General features: G+C 43.1%; 1 protein-coding gene across 1 annotated transcript in view; it reads left to right on the top strand.

Annotated features, from left to right (window-relative positions):
• Positions 1-20,818, top strand: part of LOC119159804 (4-pyridoxate dehydrogenase) — a 238,775-nt gene that overhangs the window by 193,279 nt on the left and 24,678 nt on the right. The window contains exons 8-9 of the mRNA XM_075891024.1: positions 1,256-1,419; positions 3,170-3,347. Of these exons, the coding sequence (XP_075747139.1) occupies positions 1,256-1,419; positions 3,170-3,347 (342 nt within the window). The remainder of the gene's footprint in view (positions 1-1,255; positions 1,420-3,169; positions 3,348-20,818) is intronic.

Here is a 20,818-nt window from a genome sequence, read left to right as displayed (position 1 = left end):
CATGCGTTATAACATAACTTTTATTAAAAAAACAAAAATATAACCAGCGACAAACTACTATTTCTTGATTGAGCAACATAAAGAAACAACATGTGTGCGTACTCAATATCTGCTTCGTACAATACTACAGCGGTCTTGGCTAGATAAATATCTGCGGTTTGTTGATGCTTACTTCATTTTCTGCGTTGCCCAGACTCATTGCAGGAAGTAAAGTTTGGGTACATGCCTTGATGCGCAAATGTAGTTCCTTTTCGCTATTTATTGCAATCCACGTACTTTTTCTACGTTTCAGAATTTTTTAAATATTATTTCATTCGTTAGCACGTGCTTTTGTTGTGCGTTTCTCCCTCTGCTTACGTTTTTTTTTCGCAGTTCTTCTAAGAAACTGAAAGCAAGAAGATGTAGGGCTAACAGGCGTTCGCGCTTTCTTTCTGCGATTGCTTTAGGGATAAAGATATGTTAAAAGCACTGACGATCATTGGCAATTAAAATACTACTTAAACAACATTCGCGATGAAACAAAAGGACAACATACATTTCTATTATAAACGCAAACACTTCGAATGGCTCGTTTCATTTAAAAAATATGCGCTGTCGGCGTCACCCGTTGCGAGCGACAAAGCAGCATTGTCCGTAAGCGATATATTGGAGGAACTTGTTGTCGGGCGAGTTTCTGCGTCTGATCATAAAAGGAGTAACAGTGCACGTTATAAGAGACCTCTGCAATTCAGCTTTCTTGGGGCGTAGCTTAAGTCTTCATTGAGAAGCGAAGTACGGCTAGCGAGTGGAAAGGCGTCTCCGATACGGCCCGACTGAGCTAGAGTTCCATTCTCACTGTCACCGCCACTGAGAGTGACAGGCGCGTGGTGTGGTGGGGCAACACCTCCTAGAAGGCTTTTGGTGGTGGCACCGTCTCCACCGTCCGTTGGAGGCGCTGCGACCATCAGAATCGCTATCACGTTCAGCTCTTGAAGGCGAAGCTTAGGGTTCTTCCAGTATTTAAATCTAGCCTCTTTGGTTTAAAATTATGTTGTGTTTTTCACGCGTGTTCGTTCATTTTCTCTCCTAATCGTAGTCAAGTACATTCATTCAGGATAAGGCCGTCACTGATTGAAAACTTGATGTTTCCGAAGTACTCAGAACGCGTAAACTTGAACGCATGACACCTGTCTAGTCTAAATTGTTCGTATAACTGTGTTTATCAGGCAATGATGAGAAAATTCTGAAAAATATGCTCTTTGGTGCTGCTATGCAGGCCCTTGGACTCTGCCTGCCGGAGCAGAGGCCCTTGCTTTTGTCAAGACCAAGTACGCGAATGCCAGTGACGACTATCCGGACGTGGAGATCATGCTGATTGGAGTTCCACCCAGTTCGGCCTTCGTCGAGACATATCTGACCGGACAGGGGCTCAAGCAGGAGGTATGCAGGTGTCGTGACCATCGCGTAGAGATGATTTAAATTGAATGGAGCTTTATTCTGCAACAACAGCTTTTTGTATTAAAAGCCACAAAAGTGGGGGTGTTTTTGCGCTAGGAAATAACGAGGAACGAGAGTCAAGGGTAGCCCAACTTGAACATGCAGCGCAAAAATGTTCGAGAGGGAAGGTGAAAGATCTTACGTACAGCCCTCATCCCTCACAACACAAGATATCACAGAAGCGTGCAGCTAACAATACTCTAATGAAACAAGAGGGTGCTTCATATTGGGGTTAAAGAAGGAGGTTGCCACGCACGCTTAGAAAATAGTATTCACATCACATCCTGATACAAACATTGAACGCTGTTCTTTTCGTTCTTTGCCAAAAAACTTGATGTTATGGTTCTTAGTTCGGTGGTTTAGAAGTGTATGCATTTGAAGTTTTAACATTTTACACCCATACTTTGCTCTGCATTAGAATATATACCACTCTTCAGGTTGACCTACATTATAGGCAGAAAAGTTTTTCCCAGTCCTCACTATCATGAAGTTGTAACCACTTTGTGTTTTACACGAACAATTTAGCTCAACTGAATAGTTAAGCACGACTTGTATGGTTGGTAACTTAAACATCACTTTCGCTTCCGTGTCTCGTAATATAACTATAGTTTTGTCCGTTTGTTAAAGATCAGAGCTTGGCAATAAAAGCTGTGATTGCTTTTGCTTGTAGAAACTGTTTTCTACAGAAAACGATTTAAACACTGTGGTATTTGTTTGCGTGCTAGCAAACGTGCTTTCTCTATATCTTGATTGTGTTAAAATACACACATTTTAATAGGTTTAAGACATGTGCACGCTAAAGAGAAAAGAAAAGTTTGTGTGACGCTTCGTTTAATCTTGACTCGCCAATGTGTACGACTGTCTTTGAATAGGAACTCCTGGTCACATGACTCGCAGATGAGAGTTATAATGAACCCCCACCCCAAGAAGAGTTTAGGTTCCCCTTCAAAGGGAGTCTTATCTATGTTTCAAGTTAGAACTACATGAAAAAGTCACGCGAACTTTTTTTTTTGAAGTTTAGAGTCGCGGATGAGGAGAAGCCCTCTTGGAGTTTATGAAATAAATTGAGCCAGTCGCACATCCACAGAACTGTCGAACAGCGAAGATGCAGGGGCACCATTGTGGGAAAAGGCATTGTGATTTCTAGTATCATTATCACCAATGTTATGTTCACCACTCCGGTTCATTGAATTCTTTGTTCATTTGTCATCTGTTCACGTGACCTGTGTGACGTCTGCTATTACTACGTCTACCGGGGCAAAGTGTATATAGCAACAAGCATGCTGTAAAAACACATGGTGTCCTCATTAGAGTAATGGTCTCAATAAATTTGGGTCGTTTTTTCTCGGTTTATTCCGCTGTCTTTAGGTTGTATGCCTTTTTATCATGTGTCTATGTATGTGAATATGCATATAATACTACACAAATACACAGTGTGTTTACAGCTCTAATTTCGCCACATTGGTTGTCTGGTTTTCTGTATCATTATTCGCGATCTCACTCAGGTTTTGGTTGGGGTAGCTTGCGTGTTTTTTTTTCTTTTTTTAAGTTCATTGAGCAATTTCGCTGTTTATGTTCGATCAAATGTGAACTAATTTGAACTAGATATGTCACTCCCTACATTGTTTTATTGAATTTACGATTTCCTATCTTTGTGATTTGTTTGTCAGATATCTCACGCGGGGTCACGCAGGTGTACGATAAATACTACAAGCCGTTCCGCGATGAGCCGTCCTTCCAGATGATCCCGATGGTGATGCGTCCGAAGTCTCGGGGTTTCGTCAAGCTGCGCTCTCTCGACCCCATGGACGATCCGATCATCGATCCGCGCTACTACAGTCACCCGGATGACGTGGACGTCATCGTGGAGGGTAGGTAATTTATTTGTTCGTTTATCGTACACTTAAACTATCGTTCTCGCGAACTGTGTGGTCATGTTCTGTCATTCCGCTGTGGACAAAAAAAATTTAACAGTAGCATTGCAAGCTGAATGCTGACACAAAATGAACCGTATCTGCTAATTTTGAAATATCTCGTGTGTGCACACATTCTCATGTTAGCTGATGTTATCAAACACTACTTGTGAAGATTCCCGAAATGTTGACCTGTGTATCTAATGAAAAGCACAGCTTGAATATGTAGGGTCCGCTTTAAAAATATCATGGCGTTCGGTGAGTTGGTATGGGTATTGGCATAAAAACAGGGCACGAAGGAAGAATACACAAGAAAACGCCTCAAAACTGCACTATATATTTCAAAATACACGCACAATGTCATACGAAAAATGCGCAACACGCGTGGTTAAGACGGTTGAAGCCTTCTACAATTACAGGTTCTGTGACGTGTGCATGGCAAGGCCATCAGTGAACCTGCATAAACTTCACATTAATTATCTGATCTCAAGGCAGTATTCTTAACTACGTGTATTCGCAGTTTTGTTTGTAATTCTGTCATTTCGCTAATAAACTTTCAGAGGTCAAATGCGCTTGTCTTGCAGTATTCTCCCTTCCTGTGTCTGTTTTTTTTTTTACATATGCCGACACGGTAGGGTCTGTGACCACAGCGACACCTGCCTGATGAGAAAGCCGGTCCAAGTTGTCAGCTGGTTGCATGACACTTCATACTCGAAACGTGTATGATATGAACGCTTCTTTAAACCCCCAGTTTATAGAATGTTTGGTTGGTTTCGATATTAGCTCAGTAGGGGTGCGAGACGTAATGCTCAATTCTTATTCACATTGCGATTGTCTCCGCAGAAGCGTGCTGTGCCTAGCAGGCGTTTAGCATATAACGCGTGGCATAGAATAAAAGTGCATGGTTCGATGCATGAGGGTGCGAATAAAATTAGGCTTCACGATGAAGTAATATTTCGAGCCACGTGAAAGTTATTAGTTTCGAAATTTTAATGCAAATTACTGTAGTCCGCCACTATTACTGGGTACTTGTGTCTCCTACATAGCATCCTTGTGTATGTTAGACGCGCAGGTTATTAGAACCGCTTTTTTTTCTTAGCGAAGAGCATCACGCATAAATATTTCAAACTAATGGATGTTTGATACTTATTGATTTAGAGCTTACCGATTTCAAATTTATTGACAACCGGTGCCGTTGCGTGTTTATGTCATCGCACATAATTGTGGAAGAGAAAAGTTTCTCCCCGTCATATATCGAGGTCATATGCCTTAAGATAAAGAGTCATGGGTAGAGCTGACGCTAAATCAAATCTACGAATGTTGAAAGTAGACCAATCGGCGCCTATAATTAAGCACGAGCCCACAGTTGTAGCATAGCTGCTGTTCACTCCTGCTTCGACTGCGCTGCTGTCACGTATATGTTTTAAACTAACCAGGTTTTGAGTGCCGACCACCGTCTTAGTGCCAAATTAAAAATAGCCGAAAAAAGAGTTTTGCACTACACAAAATAGTTGTGCAGAATACCCAGCAGATTTCACGCTATCCGGAATCAATTTCACACGGCCGTCAGCAAGTAGCAACCTAAGTAGTTTTTTCTATATGCGAAGCATTTCTTAGCGAACTTCGGCGACATTGAGCGTATCTATCTGTCTATCTAGCCACCTACGGCTTTTAGCTCTCCTGGCCATTTCGATAATGGTATGGATACCAAACTTGGTATGGCATAACATGACTGTATGTAGAACACAATTGACTAGTCATAACATGAAAATCACGTTATGTGTGTCATGAATGTCATGATTTAAATTTCATGGTCCTGCAGATTTTGTGGGGGTTTCGTTCACATGTCATGTTGCAAAACTGGTATGGTATGGCGTGATTGCGTGGGGAACACAAGCGACATACCCTGATATAAAAATCATGACATGCATGTCACGTAACAACATGACTACATTCCACGCTTATGATGCGCTCGCGGCCGTTTCGTTAGCGTCACATTTACCAAATTTGGGGTTACGGTACGTGAATGAATGACAAAGGTATGTGACTGGTACAAACCTGATAATCATGACATAGGTGTCATGTAACAACGTGACCACATGCCAAGGTGATGTGGTGCTGGCGGCCGTTTCGCTAGCTTCACTTATTCCAAATTTAGTATTACGGGACACGAATGAATGACGAAGGTATGATACTGCATGGTGCAAACATGATAAACATGAGATGCGTGTCATGTAACAACATGAGTACATGCCACGCTCCTGATGCGCTTACGGCCGTTTCGCTAGCTTCACATGTACCAAACTCGGTATGACGCGGTGCTAACGAACGACATAGCTAAATAACACATCCAAATATGATAATCAACACATGCGTGTCATATAACAACATGTCTTCATGCCACACTCATGATGCGCTCGCGGCCATTCCACTAGCTTCACATATGCCAAATTACATTACATTACGTAATTAATTTAATTTACGTGATGCCAATGAATGAGGAAGGTATGTTAATGGTGCAAACATAATAATCATGAGATGCGTGTCATGTGAGGACATGACTACATGTGACAGTAAAGGCGCCAATACATTTCGACATGACGTGGTGCGCGTGCTCGCCGGTGTTTATTTCATCGCGTCGTTGCCACGCCAGGCGCCGGTCCTGCCATATACTCGCAGCCGTGCGCCATGCGGCGTCGCTTTGACGCATGCACGTTTGAGCGCGTCCGGTGTCCCTCCGTCACGAAAAGAGGAAGACGCAGTGCTGTCTGGGTAACGCATCGGTGCGAAACGCAGCATGTCGCATTTTGCGCCGGTTGCCATAGGTCCAGGCCGATGGACGCTGGTCACACCTGGCGTTGCTCTATAGAGTGCTCGCGTTTTGCTATATAACGTACCGTCACTGTGCCCAGCGTGCGCGCACGTCAACGCTACGTTGGAGTTTATCGGGCCCTTCAAGATGCACTCGCAGCCATTTTGCTACCTCCACACATACCAAATTAGGTGTTACGTGACGTCAATGGATGACGAAATACATGACTGGTGCAAACATGATAATCCTGACAAGCGCGTCATGTATGAACATGACAACATACCCCGTTCATAGCGTACTCACGGCCATTTCGCTAGCTCTACATATACTTAATTTGATATCACGTGACGTGAATGGATGACGAAGGTAAACGACACACGCAAACATGATAATCGTGACACGGAAGTCATGTACGGCCTCATTTACCTCCACCTCTTAACGTTGTGCTGATTTTAAAGTGACCTAACAACATTACTCATTCATGCTTCGCATATCATCGATTCCCACTGTACGTGGGATGTGCTAATTTTTTTTCTTTTTTTGCTTTCACCCAATGATTACATTGACAATCAACGTTGTGTGCAAAAAGTGTTGCAGATTTTCTTATTTTTTTGTCTACACAGTGTACGTGTAGATTTCACAAAAAAGCAGCTATATTCGAGGATCACTGTAAAAACTAAGAGAGTGCTTTGAGAGATTACTTTCTTGTCCCGTATTTCACTCTCTTTTCCGGAGTAAATCACCTCTTGTTGAGTCAGAGGGCAATAACTTCCCCAGAAGAACGGTGCGCGAAGCACAGTAGCGTGCCTCCCCCCTTTCCCCCTGAAGAAAGTAGCAGTACACCTCACAAAAAAGAGTAGCGCAACTTGGGCCGATAAAGGGCATTTTAATGGTTTTGGACGCATTTGCTAGTGCGCTGATCGTAAGGATGGATAAATACGAGCACTAAGACAAAAAGAATAGAAAAAAGTTTGACAAAAGGGATCAAGTAGGACTCGAATTTTCGACTCCTAGACGCACTGCTCCTTCCGAGCCCGGCAGGGTACCCACTACACCACACTGAAAGGCTGTACATCAGTTGTAATTCTTAATGTCATAAGTAATGCTTGTGATATGTCAACATTTTCTTGTTTAGAATTGGAGATTTAAGTGACTCCACGCATCTAAAAACCAGCTGGACAGTAGCTAACGTGTTTACTGTGTTTGTTTTATGCTTCGTGAGACAAGAACGTCTGCCCGACACGTTTTTCACAGTAGAAAAAAAGGAGAGCAGCCGAATATATGAACAGCGTGTGCAGTGCACTATATATGTGGTTAGTCATTTCTGCGTACGAAGCATCACGCTTGTGAAGTGTACAAAAAGTAATTTAGTTTTTTTTTTCACCCATTGTACATAATTTCTTTCATTCTTGTTCACGGTCTTGTTCACGTTGCACTACTGTAGGCACAATACTTCACTGTAGCCATACCGTACGTTAGGCCTACTACAGAATCCCCCATACTACATGGTCGTAGCGAAAAACATGAATAATATTAAAAGGATAATGTCATAGCTGTTTGCGTTGAGTTTCAATCGTCACCGATTGAATAAGATAGTATTTGTTTATTTCACTACACAAATCCGAAGCTGAAAACGTGCATTTATTAGGAGTTCTAAGTGCCTTCCAGTACGCCTAAGTTCTCTGGTGGGCCCTACAAACGCTGTTTCTTTTGTTAATTGTTGCTAACGCCCCAACTATATATATATATATATATATATATATATTTATTTATATATATATATATATATATATATATATATATATATATATATATATATATATATATATATATATATATATATATATATATATATATATATATATATATGAGTGGGCACGGCAGCACTGCGAAAGCAACGTCGCCTAATCTGCGGCTTCTGTTGCTCGAACAGGTTTTCTTCGTCTGCGCATCCCTACAAGCTGGGGCATACAGCGCATGCGTGGTCGCACCAGCTGCTGACACCGCTGTTATTGACCACGGACATATCGTCGACGCTACCCTCGAGCGCAGGCACCCTGCAACGCGCATAAAGCGGTTCTTCGCAGGACCTATAAAGTTGAACCCCCTGCCAGCAGCGTTCAGTGGGCACGGCCGCACTGCGAAAGCAATGTTGCCTAATCTGCGGCTTCTGTTGCTCGAACAGGTTTTCTTCGTTTGCGCATCTCTACAAGCTGGGGCATACAGCGCATGCGTGGCCGTACCAGCTGCTGACACCACTGTTATCGACCATGGACACATTGTCGACGCTACCCTCGAGCGCAGGCACCCTGGAACGCGCATAGAGCGGTTCTTCGCAGGACCTATAAAGTTGGACCCCCTGCCAGCAGCGTTCAGTGGGCAGGGCAGCACTGCGAGAGCAATGTCGCCTAATCTGCGGCTTCTGTTGCTCGAATAGGTTTTCTTCGTCTGCGCATCTCTACAAGCTGGGGCATACAGCGCATGCGTGGCCGTACCAGCTGCTGACACCACTGTTATCGACCACGGACACATCGTCGACGCTACCCTCGAGCGCAGGCACCCTAGAACGCGCATAGAGCGGTTCTTCGCGGGACCTTTAAAGTTGGACTCCCTGCCAGCAGCGTTCAGTGGGCATGGCAGCACTGCGAAAGCAATGTCGCCTAATCCGCGGCTTCTGTTGCTCGAACAGGTCAGTTTATACTCGGAATATTGTTACAAAACTGACAACAGATTTGTTGTTGTGTTGCCGTGCCCAAGTGTACTGTTCTCTGGATTTTCTTCTTCGTGCCTGTAATTGTCTGGCGATGTTGAACTCAACCCAGGTCCTGATGGGAAAGTCCTCCTAAAGGAACTGTCTGAAGGTCAGAGGTCGATCAAGACAGATCTGAGCGCTCTAGGAGAAAGAATGACTAAAATGGAAGACGCCATTCAAAAAATCAAATATCAGGGTAAAATAATAAGCCAGCTCACGAAAACCGTCACGAACCTTAACGTGACACTATCAAGACAAGAAGACAGGCTAATAAGCTTAGAGGATAGGAGTCGACGGAATAATCTTTTGGTTTCTGGAATTGAAGAGGGCGAGGCAGAAACCACAGAAGACCTGGAACAAGCGGTACTGCAGGACATTTTTGTTCGCACGCTTGGCGTCGAACTAAAAACAGTTGAACGGATCCACAGAATAGGCCGAAAAGGGGGCCGTTCGCCGCGTCCGGTTATTATGAAGTTATACGACTCCCAAGAGAAGTTAACAGTTGACAAAAATTGCAAAAAACTAAAAGGCAGCAGTATATCAGTTGGGGACGACTTTTGCAAGGAAGCTCTAGCCAAGCGTAAGCTAATATGAGAATCAAGAAAAGAAGAAAGAGATGCCGGAAAACGCATACGTTTGAATTACGATAAGTTGGTCATAGACAAAGACGTGTATTCCTGGGACTACGACAAAAACTGCCGAGTTAGGCTTAAGCATACAAATAAAAAACTACAACACTCTGACGACGATGACTGATGCCATTCGCAGTCAAGTGCATGCCGCCTTCGCTTAATTAATCTAAATGCTCGGAGCCTTATCAATAAAGTTAGTGACCTAGAATATATATTAGCAAGCTATAACCCACACGTAATCACCGTCACAGAAACGTGGCTGCGACCGGAAATAGCGAATAGCAAAATTGTACCACCCGGCTACAAAATATTTAGGAAATACCGCGATACACGAGGTGGTGGTGTGGCGATCCTACTTACAGAAGATATTGAAGCAATTGTTATGGAAGCAATACCCCACCATGAAAGTGTATGGGTAAAAATAAAATTACCCAAAACTTCTCTTGTTTTGGGTGCCGTTTACAGGCCTCCAGGCGCCCCTAGTTCATACCTAGAAAGTTTGCAGCAATACCTTGATGGTATTGCAACCCGGAATCGTAGAATGGTTATTGCGAGAGATTTCAATCTTGCTGGAATGAACTGGACCACATTCTCAACTAAATCGAAGGAAGCAATAGACTGCCAACAGCTTTTAGATATGGCATTAAGCCATGACCTCACGCAGGTCATCACAGACAAGACACGCGAAACAGGGTATCCGCATTCCACACTGGATCTAGTTTTTATTGACGGGTGAATCGACACATACAACGTTGTATTTGAACATGGATTTTCGGACCACCAACTTCTTTCAGTTGAGATAAGCATTGATGGTGCTATGCCATGCAAAAAAAGAAAGCTTCAGACATGGGCGCAACTTTAACAAGGCCAACGATTCAAGCATAATTGATTACTTGTCGTTTTCTTTGGATGCGTTCAGTGACGAAAGAGACGTCAATAAGATGTGGATAAGGTTTAAAGAAATCGTCACGCTATGTATCAACAAATTTGTGCTCTTACAAAAAAAAGACACAAAATAAATAGAATCCTTGGATGAATAGGAAGATAATACATTTGAAGCGCGCCATTAACCGTCAGAGGCAAAAAGTAAACAAAGATCAATCCAAGATACGCAATACGGCAAGCATTTCCTTCAGGTCAGTGGCACTGCAATGGGCACGAAAATGGCCCCAAACTTCGCGAGCACCTTTATGGCTTCACTTGAAATCCCATTCATTGAGGGACGCACCTTGAAACCTTTCTACTACAGAAGATACTTAGACGATATTTTTATGATATGAAACCATGATGAGGGAAGTCTTTTCCGCTTCATAGAGGATTTTAATAAATGCCACCCGTCAATAAAATTCACGCACAAAATTTCCAAAACTAGCATTAACTTTTTGGACGTTACTGTCACGGTCGAAAATGACCGCTTGTCAACAAACCTTTACAAAAAGCCTACAGACCGTCAAATGTACCTACATTTCAACAGCAGCCACCCAAAGCATTGCAAAACGGGTATTCCATATTCTCAGGCCTACCGGTACCGAAGATTATGCACCGATATGCGGGAATTTGACAGACACGCGGAACGCCTAAAGCATTCCTTATTGAAACAAAATTATCCGGAAGACATCATTGACGATGCCATACTACGTGCTCGCAACGTGATCAGGAATGATATAATTAAGGGACCAAACAAAGTACCTAAAACGACTTCCCAAACGAACCTTGTACTAACTTACTCCTCATCAGCGCCACGAATCAACAACATACTTTCCCGCCATTTCAACATAATCAGGCAAAGCAAACGACTAACTTCTATTTTCGCGAAGCCACCTCACGTGGTGTACCGCCGGGATAAAAATCTGAAGGACATTCTTGTCAGGGCAAAAACAAACACCCCCAAAATTCAATCAGGGTGCCATCTCTGCGGAAAATCTCGATGCAAGGTATGCCCACAGATGGTCACAACACGTGAATCCAAAGCGAACTTCTCGGATTTCAAATTCTGCATAACTGAAAGCCTTAATTGTGACTCCAGTAACGTAATATACATGCTACATTGCAACATCTGCGGAGAAGAATATATCGGCCAAACAGACACGCCATTTCGGCTGCGGTTCAATAATCCCCGGTACCACGCCACTTCACTGCCGAAGCTACCTTTATCTAGACATCTGCGCCTGCCAAACCACAGTTTTAAAAATATTAGCGTAACTCTTTTGCAGTCCGGTTTTTCAAACAGACGCGAGCGCGAACAGCGTGAGGCATATTTTATTTTCAAATTTCGTACATTAGTAGCCGGTATCAACGAGGACCCCGGAAAACTCAACTGCCTCCGAGAAGTAAGCCAGGAGAAAATTGGTGACAAAGATTGATAGCTGCAGACCATGCTTTTTTCTGACTGACTCGTACGTGTACACTGTCCCTCTTTTTTTTTTCACATGCACATACAAAGTGTTTACGTTCGCCTACCACTTCATGACCGTTGAAGGGAAACGGACGAAGATTAAAGGTAAATAGCCGACCGACCCATTAACGAGAAACCTTTCCTTTACACACACCGCCCGCCGCCCGCCGAACGACCAATTACGGGGAAACCCCTTTCTTTAGGCACGCCGTCCCGGACCCTCCCGGCACCGCGGCGACAATCTTGGGTGGCCCGACACACGCCAAGAACTGAACAGCACGTGATATGAACCGTAGGTGGATGTAGACGGACAGTTGGCTTCGTTCTCAGTGTTGACAGTGGTTCTTCCTCTTTTTTACTTTCCTTCTTTTCTTTCTTTTTTCGTCTTTTTTCTCCCTTTTTTTTCCTCCCTTCTTCCAGTTCCCTCTCACTCTCGCAAACGTCTTTCAAGGCGAGAGGGACGCGGCAGGAAGGAAGTTTGGAAGCTCATGTCAGTATAACTCATCCCCTGATGAAGGGAGGTCCCCTCCCGAAACTGTTGGGAAATAAATATATTTATCCTTGTTGACAACGCTCCCGTTGTGCCATATCCCATACCTATATATATATATATATATATATATATATATATATATATATATATATATATATATATATATATTTATATATATATATATATATGTGTGTATTCCCTAGTGCTGGGCACTCGCGGTGTGCTGGTGCATCTAAATGTAATCAGAAGCACGAGTATAATCATGTTTCACTCTCTCATTCGTGAAGAGTAAATGGGTATTCTACTGTCTCAAAAAAGAAAGATGAAGTAGATAGCACTCATACTGTCGTCTCTTTTTTTTCCTTCGTGACTGTATAGCATCTTTCCTTCACGCTCGAACTGAGCTGCGCTAAAGCAATATCTATTTGTCATGCACCAACTCGCCGAGTCAGCAGTACTTGTCAGTTTCACTGTTTCGTTTCATACAGAGTGAAAATGAATTTCTCTCTATCTGATGCTTTGGAAGAGTAGAAGAACACTCTGAAAAGTAACTTGGACATTTTACTCCCGCGATACCCTCCGCAGTTTTTAGAGTGACGGGGCGAATGAGGGTCATGTATATTCGAAGTTAGGTTTCATCAGAAGCACGACGCATGCTGCAAGTAACCTAGTCTCTCAAGAGCAATTTAATGGTTGGCATCTACCATGAGAGCGATTGTGTTAACAGGCCACCTAATGTTCAAATTCGCACCGTTTATTTACAGTACTCTTACTGAAAGCAGAAATACAAATGAAATGGCGCGAAGGTAGTGTAAGTGACACGGCAATGGCTTCGCAAAAGTTTAGAATGGTCTTGCATACGTTGAGCCTGAAACAGAAGCCAGTTAAAGAATGTTCGGTATGCCAAGATTAGTTGGGTGTTTAGTGAGGTGAAATCAAATGCAATCATATGGAAAAAGGCATATCTTAAGTTATGTTAGTAATTGGGGGTCTGTATTAAAAATTCGGAATGAAAGAGGACCCAGTACTGAGCACTGCAGAACTCCCTATAACAATGATGAATAAATTTCTATGCCTAAGGAAGATAAAAAAGACAAAGGGCAGAAAAAGATACTTCTTTACTGTGCTTTGTCTTTTTTTCTGTTTCTCTCTCTCTTTCCTGTGCTTCTTAGGAGCCTAAACTTTTTGCTCAGTGTATGAACTGGTTCATCAACAAGTGTATAAAACTCCCGATAAAATACGCATTGAGGGTGAGTAAGCAGACTCGATTCATGCGTATTACGAACGCTGGGAAAAGAAGTCTGACATCCAATTGAACTAGGATGCATTTCTTTCATTTTTTTATTGTGAACAACTTGTGCCGAATCCAGGTGAATAACAGTGCGAAAAACACATGAAGAGAATAAAAGCAATGACCAGAGCTGGAGTTTTCCGGAAATATGTACCTTCAATTGAGGCCTTTTCACCCCTTTACACTTTACTATAGAGTAAGTGTATGAGACAGTGTCAAATGCCTTATCGAAGTGTTTACAAATAATGCCAATCTCATCACCCCTCCTTAAACCGCTTCTGATGCCTTGAACAAATTTTGTCTATGGTGCAACAGTGCAGAGGTCCTGTCTAAAAGCATGCAGCGTAGTACGCAGAATTTCATTGGTTTCAAGAAGTTCTGTGATGTCTTTGAAGCAAACGAGTCTCATTAAATTACATAATGCATAGTCGAGGGTAATTAAATAAGTGAACGTTACATGAATTGTACTTAGAAGCAAGTTTCTATAACGAAGCAAAAGAGGTAGCCGAGAAACATTCGCTACAATTCATTCATAGAAACTTGTCGCAAATTGAAATTGAGCTCTTGGTGTTTGCAACGGCTTGCTTCAATCAGCACATTCTTCGAGAAGTGAATGAGACAAGGTACACATAAAGCCTGATAGTTCTGCTACGTCTGTCGAATCGTGACGAAAGCAATGCTTAGCAGAATCTATTTCCTGCCAGTACTGCACTTTAACGCCGACAAAATCTAAGCACACGATGTGCGGTTCCCTAAACACCCTCCTCCTTCGACCCTCCTTGAAGTGTTGGGCAATAAGCTGAAAGGGGAAGGGCCTTGCGCAGCTCCGAACCCGACACAGAGGAAGCCAACCTTCGTGGCAGGATAATAGCGGAGTGCTAATGTGTTTAGCACCCTCCCCACTTTCTATCCCAAGGTGCTTTTTGTGCATTTTGTTTCAGAAGCGAGAAGAATGAAATAAATGTTTATCTAGCTACCTTAATAACCCTAGAGACGCAGTTTGTGGAGATAGTACAATTTTAAACAACAAACTTCGGGAAATAATTTCACGCGAACCATTCAGCGATTACCTCATGCCAAATTTTCTTGCTAAGCCTAGCATTGTAAGATGGATGAATATTTTTCGTGGCAGCTTGCCAAACGCTTCGACTACACTATAATCTACGGAGCATCATCTTTCAACGTAAATCCAACACTAAAGTTAGAGGACAATGGCTAGCTTAATCTAAACGAAGTGCACCCAATGCTTCAATCATGTGCTTATTGCCACGCGTTTATTTTTCTATTTTACGTGACTGGTCTATTTCTCGTAAAGCTACTGCTAAGCGTAAACCACGCAATAATGTCAGCAAACCTTCCGCATCATTAAAGAATCTTCTGAGCGCTGGCTGCATCAACTATAACCATATGACAACGCGTACGGTTTAGTTCTTTTTTTTTTGCACTAACGCATCCACCAGTAATAAGGCTTGAGACCCAGATTTTCTTTACTCTTCCACCCATGTTTAAAGTGAGCATGCGTAATCTTGACCGAGTCGGTAATGCCAGCGGACTCGCTGACTGGAAATGGCAACGTTCCAGCTGGCGGCCATGATGGTATAAAAATAGTATAGATGTTGGCACCCGTTCCACGTAATCAGAAGGCCCCCAGTAAAGAAGACTGCACCCTGCATCCGGTAGAAGTTCTAGTCTATACTAGCCCAGACGCCTTATCGCCGATCAGATTATCTAAAAGTGACGCGCGGTGCGCTGCTTGTGCACTTTCCGTTTTCCGGGCACCACTTCGCCATAAAAACAAGTTTCCTTTAGTATTCGCTGACTGTTTCTTCTTCAACGTAAGGATCAAGTCACAATGTCATAGTTAGGTTGTGTTGGCATACTCCTCCTGTGTGGAACACTTAATGGCTATGGACAGGAGTACATAAGTGATTATTATTACACTGCATAAAGGCGGATGACGAGCACTGAAACAGTTGATATACCAATCATTGTGACTGTATGGGCTCCTTTTCCAAAACAGTTTACGCAACTGGAGCAGCTCTCAAAACCTGAGTTTGACTCAGACTTAAAGCAATTCTTAGTAAACTTCAGCAAGTTTGACCCTATCTATCTATGTAACGTAAGAAGGTAGCGATGGTTAGGAGTTAGTAGTAGAGGCAGATGAGGAAGAAGTCAGAATGGAATAAACATGGGGTATGAGCCATTAGGTATGAGTAAGTGGACAATTTAAATTGGCAGCAACAAATAGAATCAAACACCCGTAAAGCAGAAAGCGCCGTAGTATCGCTCCGCCGGTTTTGCAATAAGAAGTCAGGGATGCGCAGGGATACGTTACTTATGATATACAAACTTTACGTACGCCCAATTCTTGAGTTTGGCTGCGTTCTGTTTTCTGGAAGTGCTGAATACAAATTAAGACCTTTTCTATTGCTAGAAAGGCAAGCCCTGCGGCTGTGTCTCGGGCTACTTAGGTGGGTCGCGAATAGCGTGCTTTATTTGGAAGCTAGAATCATTCCACTTGATGCTAGATTTCGACAGCTTACTGTGCAAACATTTTTAAAACTTTACGATGCGCCCCTCTTCTGGTCACAGGCAGTTTTCATCAAACATCCAGTTTCTTTCTTTTAGCGCCCGTGGTTTCGTTATCAAAGACCCCAAGTCATTTTCGTCGAGTCTCTGTCATCAAATCTTCACGTTTCCCTCCGGCATTTAACCCCCCAAACCCAATGCTCGGTGCCAGTTGACTTAATTTTCGATGATATTTTTCCGAAAAATGCCAAGTTACTTCCAAAGCATGTTCTGGAGGGCCTCCTTCAAGACCATCTCAGTCATTTTCCTAAATACGTAGTAATTTCGACGGACGCAACGCAAAATCTTTAGAAGGCTGGAGTAGGTATTTTTTGTCATCAGCCTAATTGGTCTTTTGCGCTCCGATTGCCTGACTTCACACCAATTTATCTCGCAGAATTCCTGGCTATTACATTGGCTCTTCGAAAACTAAATTATCAGCAATCAAAAGCTATTATTATTTCGGGTGCTTTGTCTGTATATACACATCTCACGTCCGCAAAGAAGTCTCCTCTTCTCAGGATATTTTGGTCTCTCGTACCGCATAGCTTATCAGAAGTTCGATTTATTTGGGTCCCCGGGCATGCTGGAATTGAACTAAATGAAATTGCTGATTCGCTCGCTTTGGCGTCTTTAAATTTCCCGGTGGTGCTAGTAGCTCCACAGTTTCCTTTTATTACTGCCGAACTATTCAAACGCCTGTTAATCTTAAAAATCAATGAAACGTCGCTTCTACAATCTAAAGAGTTTCGACACTTGCAGTTCACATGGAACACCGAAAAATGCCTTTCCCGTCAATGTGTGGTGACCCTCACAAGCTTTCGCTGTAGAGTTCCTCTGTTAAATTTTTATCTCAACAAATCAAGATTTTCATTAACTAACCTATGTGTAGTTTGCAATGAACCGGAAACAATAGATCACTTTCTTCTCACATGCCGCCACTTCGCCTCACTGCGCCGAATTATTCTTGAAAGACCAATTGGTATGCTCGGATTGCAAGTCAATACATCCACCCTATAATTGTTTGGAGCCAGTCAGTTGGGTGTGGGCCGCAGTGCTAGTCTGTCAGCGCTACATAAATTCATTCAGGCAACCGGAAGGATACGCTGCTGCTGCCAGATATATCCGATTCTTTCTCCCCCTTCCTCAGTCTTGTTAATTTGTTTTATATATTCTGGTTTATCGCATTCTTCTGAAATTTTTCACGTTTTTTCAAAGGAACATTATTATTGTTCCTATCTAATTTCTCTTTATTTTTTTTGCAAGCGTAGTAAAAAATGATATATTATAAGGTACAGTGTGGCCAATCCCCCATGTGGGTATGAGCCAAGATCTCCTAGGAGACAAGACAAGACAAGTATGAGCCAGGCCACGTCGCCAATACGTCATAGCGTCACACGAGTCGACAGGATGGAGACCAGCCTGCCCCTTCATCAGTCACTCATCATCGACGCAGTTCCCCAGAAGACACCCTGACCATACATCGACTACGGAATCATCTCCTGGCCACACACAGTGACCAGCACCATGACAGAACCATCGGCTGACCTCGACATCCCCAAGTACACCGGATCAGCGGACGACGGACCCGTACAGGACTAGTTCAACTTGTTCGAACTCCACGCTACCGCTGCATCATGGTCGGAACGGAAGATGGTCATCAACTTTACTGACTACACCTCAGGTGAGGCATTCAAATTTTACCTCACCCATATCTTTGAGAACGATGAATCTTGGACAAAGATCAAAGAAGAAATGATAATTCGTTTCAAAGAATACGATGAAGACCTGCTCATACCTCACCAGCGCAAGGCTTTTCAACTGACCCATCACAGTTACGCGATATCTTCCCGCAGTAAGCCTATTTCCCAAACGAGACCTCAGAGAAAATATACCACCATTGTACCATCATATGACTCTTCCGAGAAAACGTCACGCATTCGAACACCGACTGGTAACTTGCACGTCGCGACAGACAAGGTCAAGCGTCCGTATACCGAAAGGAATCTAGATAATTTCGCCAAAAAACTGAACCTAAAGCCGCTTTTCCCAAGAGCAATGAAATCGGCATTTTCAACGTGTTCACTGCGCCACACCACTTCAGATTTTACTGAATCACCCTTGATGCTTCGTGTCACACACAAGGCCCAAACGGTTTCGAGCGTGTGATGGAATTTGCGTGTGACGAGCTGGTGAATCCTCGCAATACCAGCCCCCAACCTGACGTTTCCGACCAGGGTCGTTCGACAGACATTCTCAGCCTAATCACGCTGCAAAAAGAAAAACATACGCCATCAGAGCCATCCGAAGCCATGTCTGTTGTGCTCTCATCGTCAAGTGATAACACACATGTGAGTCAAAGCACAGCAGGAATTTCGAATCCACAACGTCGGCGCATTGTCTACTGCCAGAAGCATTTACAATCAAGGATGACTCACAACCATCTTGGGAGCTTTCTCCTCAGCCTGTCACGCTGCTTTCATCGCAAGACAAGCCTAGCAGTACAGTCTCGACTACCGGCTATCTACTGATCACATCACCATCGACAGAAAAGCAGACTCATGTTCCTGAAAGATGCCCATCTGACGAACTTTCACAACAAAACGAGCAACTTCAACAAAGCCAACTCCACGAACTCCAAGAACTGCAACGACTACTCAAAGAAGAACAACGATCAAGTGAAACCTCCTCACGAGTACACTTGTGGCTGCAAGGTCATCAGAGACAACATCAATTAAAGAAGCAAAGACAAAGTGGATGCCTAAGCCATCTTCACAGAAAGCAACGTCGACAAAGTTTTCTGCACCAGTTCTTAAGGCCGTGTCTCCGATCCAACAAACGGAGAGAACGCCACAGACGCTCTCTGCGACAGCGGTTACACAGACGACAACACCACGGAAAACGCCCATTAATACGCGGAGCAACTTCTTCCATGCCGCCAGCACACAGGCATTTAGCCGTCACCATCTCCCAAAAAGCACGCATACTAGATACAATGCATCTGTCGCCGCCACGACTAAGAATCCAGCGCAGTAGACATCCAACATTCCAACGCTACAAGTACTCCCAACCTTGTTCGTTTTTCGCTACTATCCAGGCTGTGTCATCATGATTGTCCACGTCGAATGCAAGGTTATGCTCTCCAGAACGCAACAGCCAACCTCGCCCACCTGAGGTCTCCTAGATCTCACTAGACTGCCTTCCCTGTGAATGTTTTTGTGCAAGTGCACGGAACTGCCGTGTTACATGGAACTAATCTATTTTGTGATATTTTTTACTATGATGAGACAACACATGTTCATGCTTGATAGTTTGTAGCTCGCGCATTCTTTCGGGGGGAGGAGGAATCCTGTAACGTAAGAAGGTAGCGATGGTTAGGAGTTAGTAGTAGAGGCAGAGGAGGAAGAAGTCAGAATGGAATAAACATGGGGTAAGAGCCAGGCCACGTCGCCAATACATCATAGCGTCACATCTATCTATCTATCTATCTATCTATCTATCTATCTATCTATCTATCTATCTATCTATCTATCTATCTATCTATCTATCTATCTATCTATCTATCTATCTATCTATCTATCTATCTATCTATCTATCTATCTATCTATCTATCTATCTGTCTGTCGGTCTGTCTGTCTGTCTGTCTGTCTGTCTGTCTGTCTGTCTATCTATCTATCTATCTATCTATCTATCTATCTATCTATCTATCTATCTATCTATCTATCTATCTATCTATCTATCTATCTATCTATCTATCTATCTATCTATCTATCTATAGCTGCCTACAATTTTAACTCTCCTGGCCGTTTGAAGGATGGTATCAATACAAAAATGGGTATGACACATGTCTGTATGATGAACATAACTCACCAGTCAAAAAATGAAAATCATGATATGTATGTCATGAATGTCATGATTTACGTTTCTTGGTCTTGCTGCTCTTGCGGTGGTTTCGTTTACATGACATACTGCAAAACCATGGTATGATATGACAAGACTTCACGGCTAACATAAGAGACAGACCCTAACGTCGAAATAATGACATGCATGTCATGGAATTCATGGCTACACGCCACGCTCATGGTGCGCTCACCGGCGTTTCGCTAGCTTCACATATACCGAGTTTGGTATTACGGGACGTGAATGGATGACAAAGGTATATGACTGGTGCAAACATGATAATCACGAGATGCGTGTCATGTAAGAAGATGACAACACACTACAATCATGATGCGCTTGCGGCCGTTTTGATAGCTTCGCATAATACGTGACGTGAATGGACGACAAAGGTAAGTGATGCCTTTAAACATGATAATCATAACATGCGTGTCATGTAAAACATGACAACATGCTATGGTCGTGATGCACTCGCAGCCGTTTCGTTAGCTCCACACATACCAAATTTGTTATCACGTGTAGTGAATGTACGACGAAGGTAACTGACACGTCCTAACATGATAATCATGATACGTGTGTCATGTAAACT

The sequence above is a fragment of the Rhipicephalus microplus genome, chromosome 3 (genome assembly GCF_043290135.1).
Source record: "Rhipicephalus microplus isolate Deutch F79 chromosome 3, USDA_Rmic, whole genome shotgun sequence".
NCBI lineage: Eukaryota > Metazoa > Arthropoda > Arachnida > Ixodida > Ixodidae > Rhipicephalus > Rhipicephalus microplus.
The sequence above is the reverse complement of the archived record's forward strand: the minus strand, read 5'-3'. Positions and strand labels throughout refer to the sequence as shown.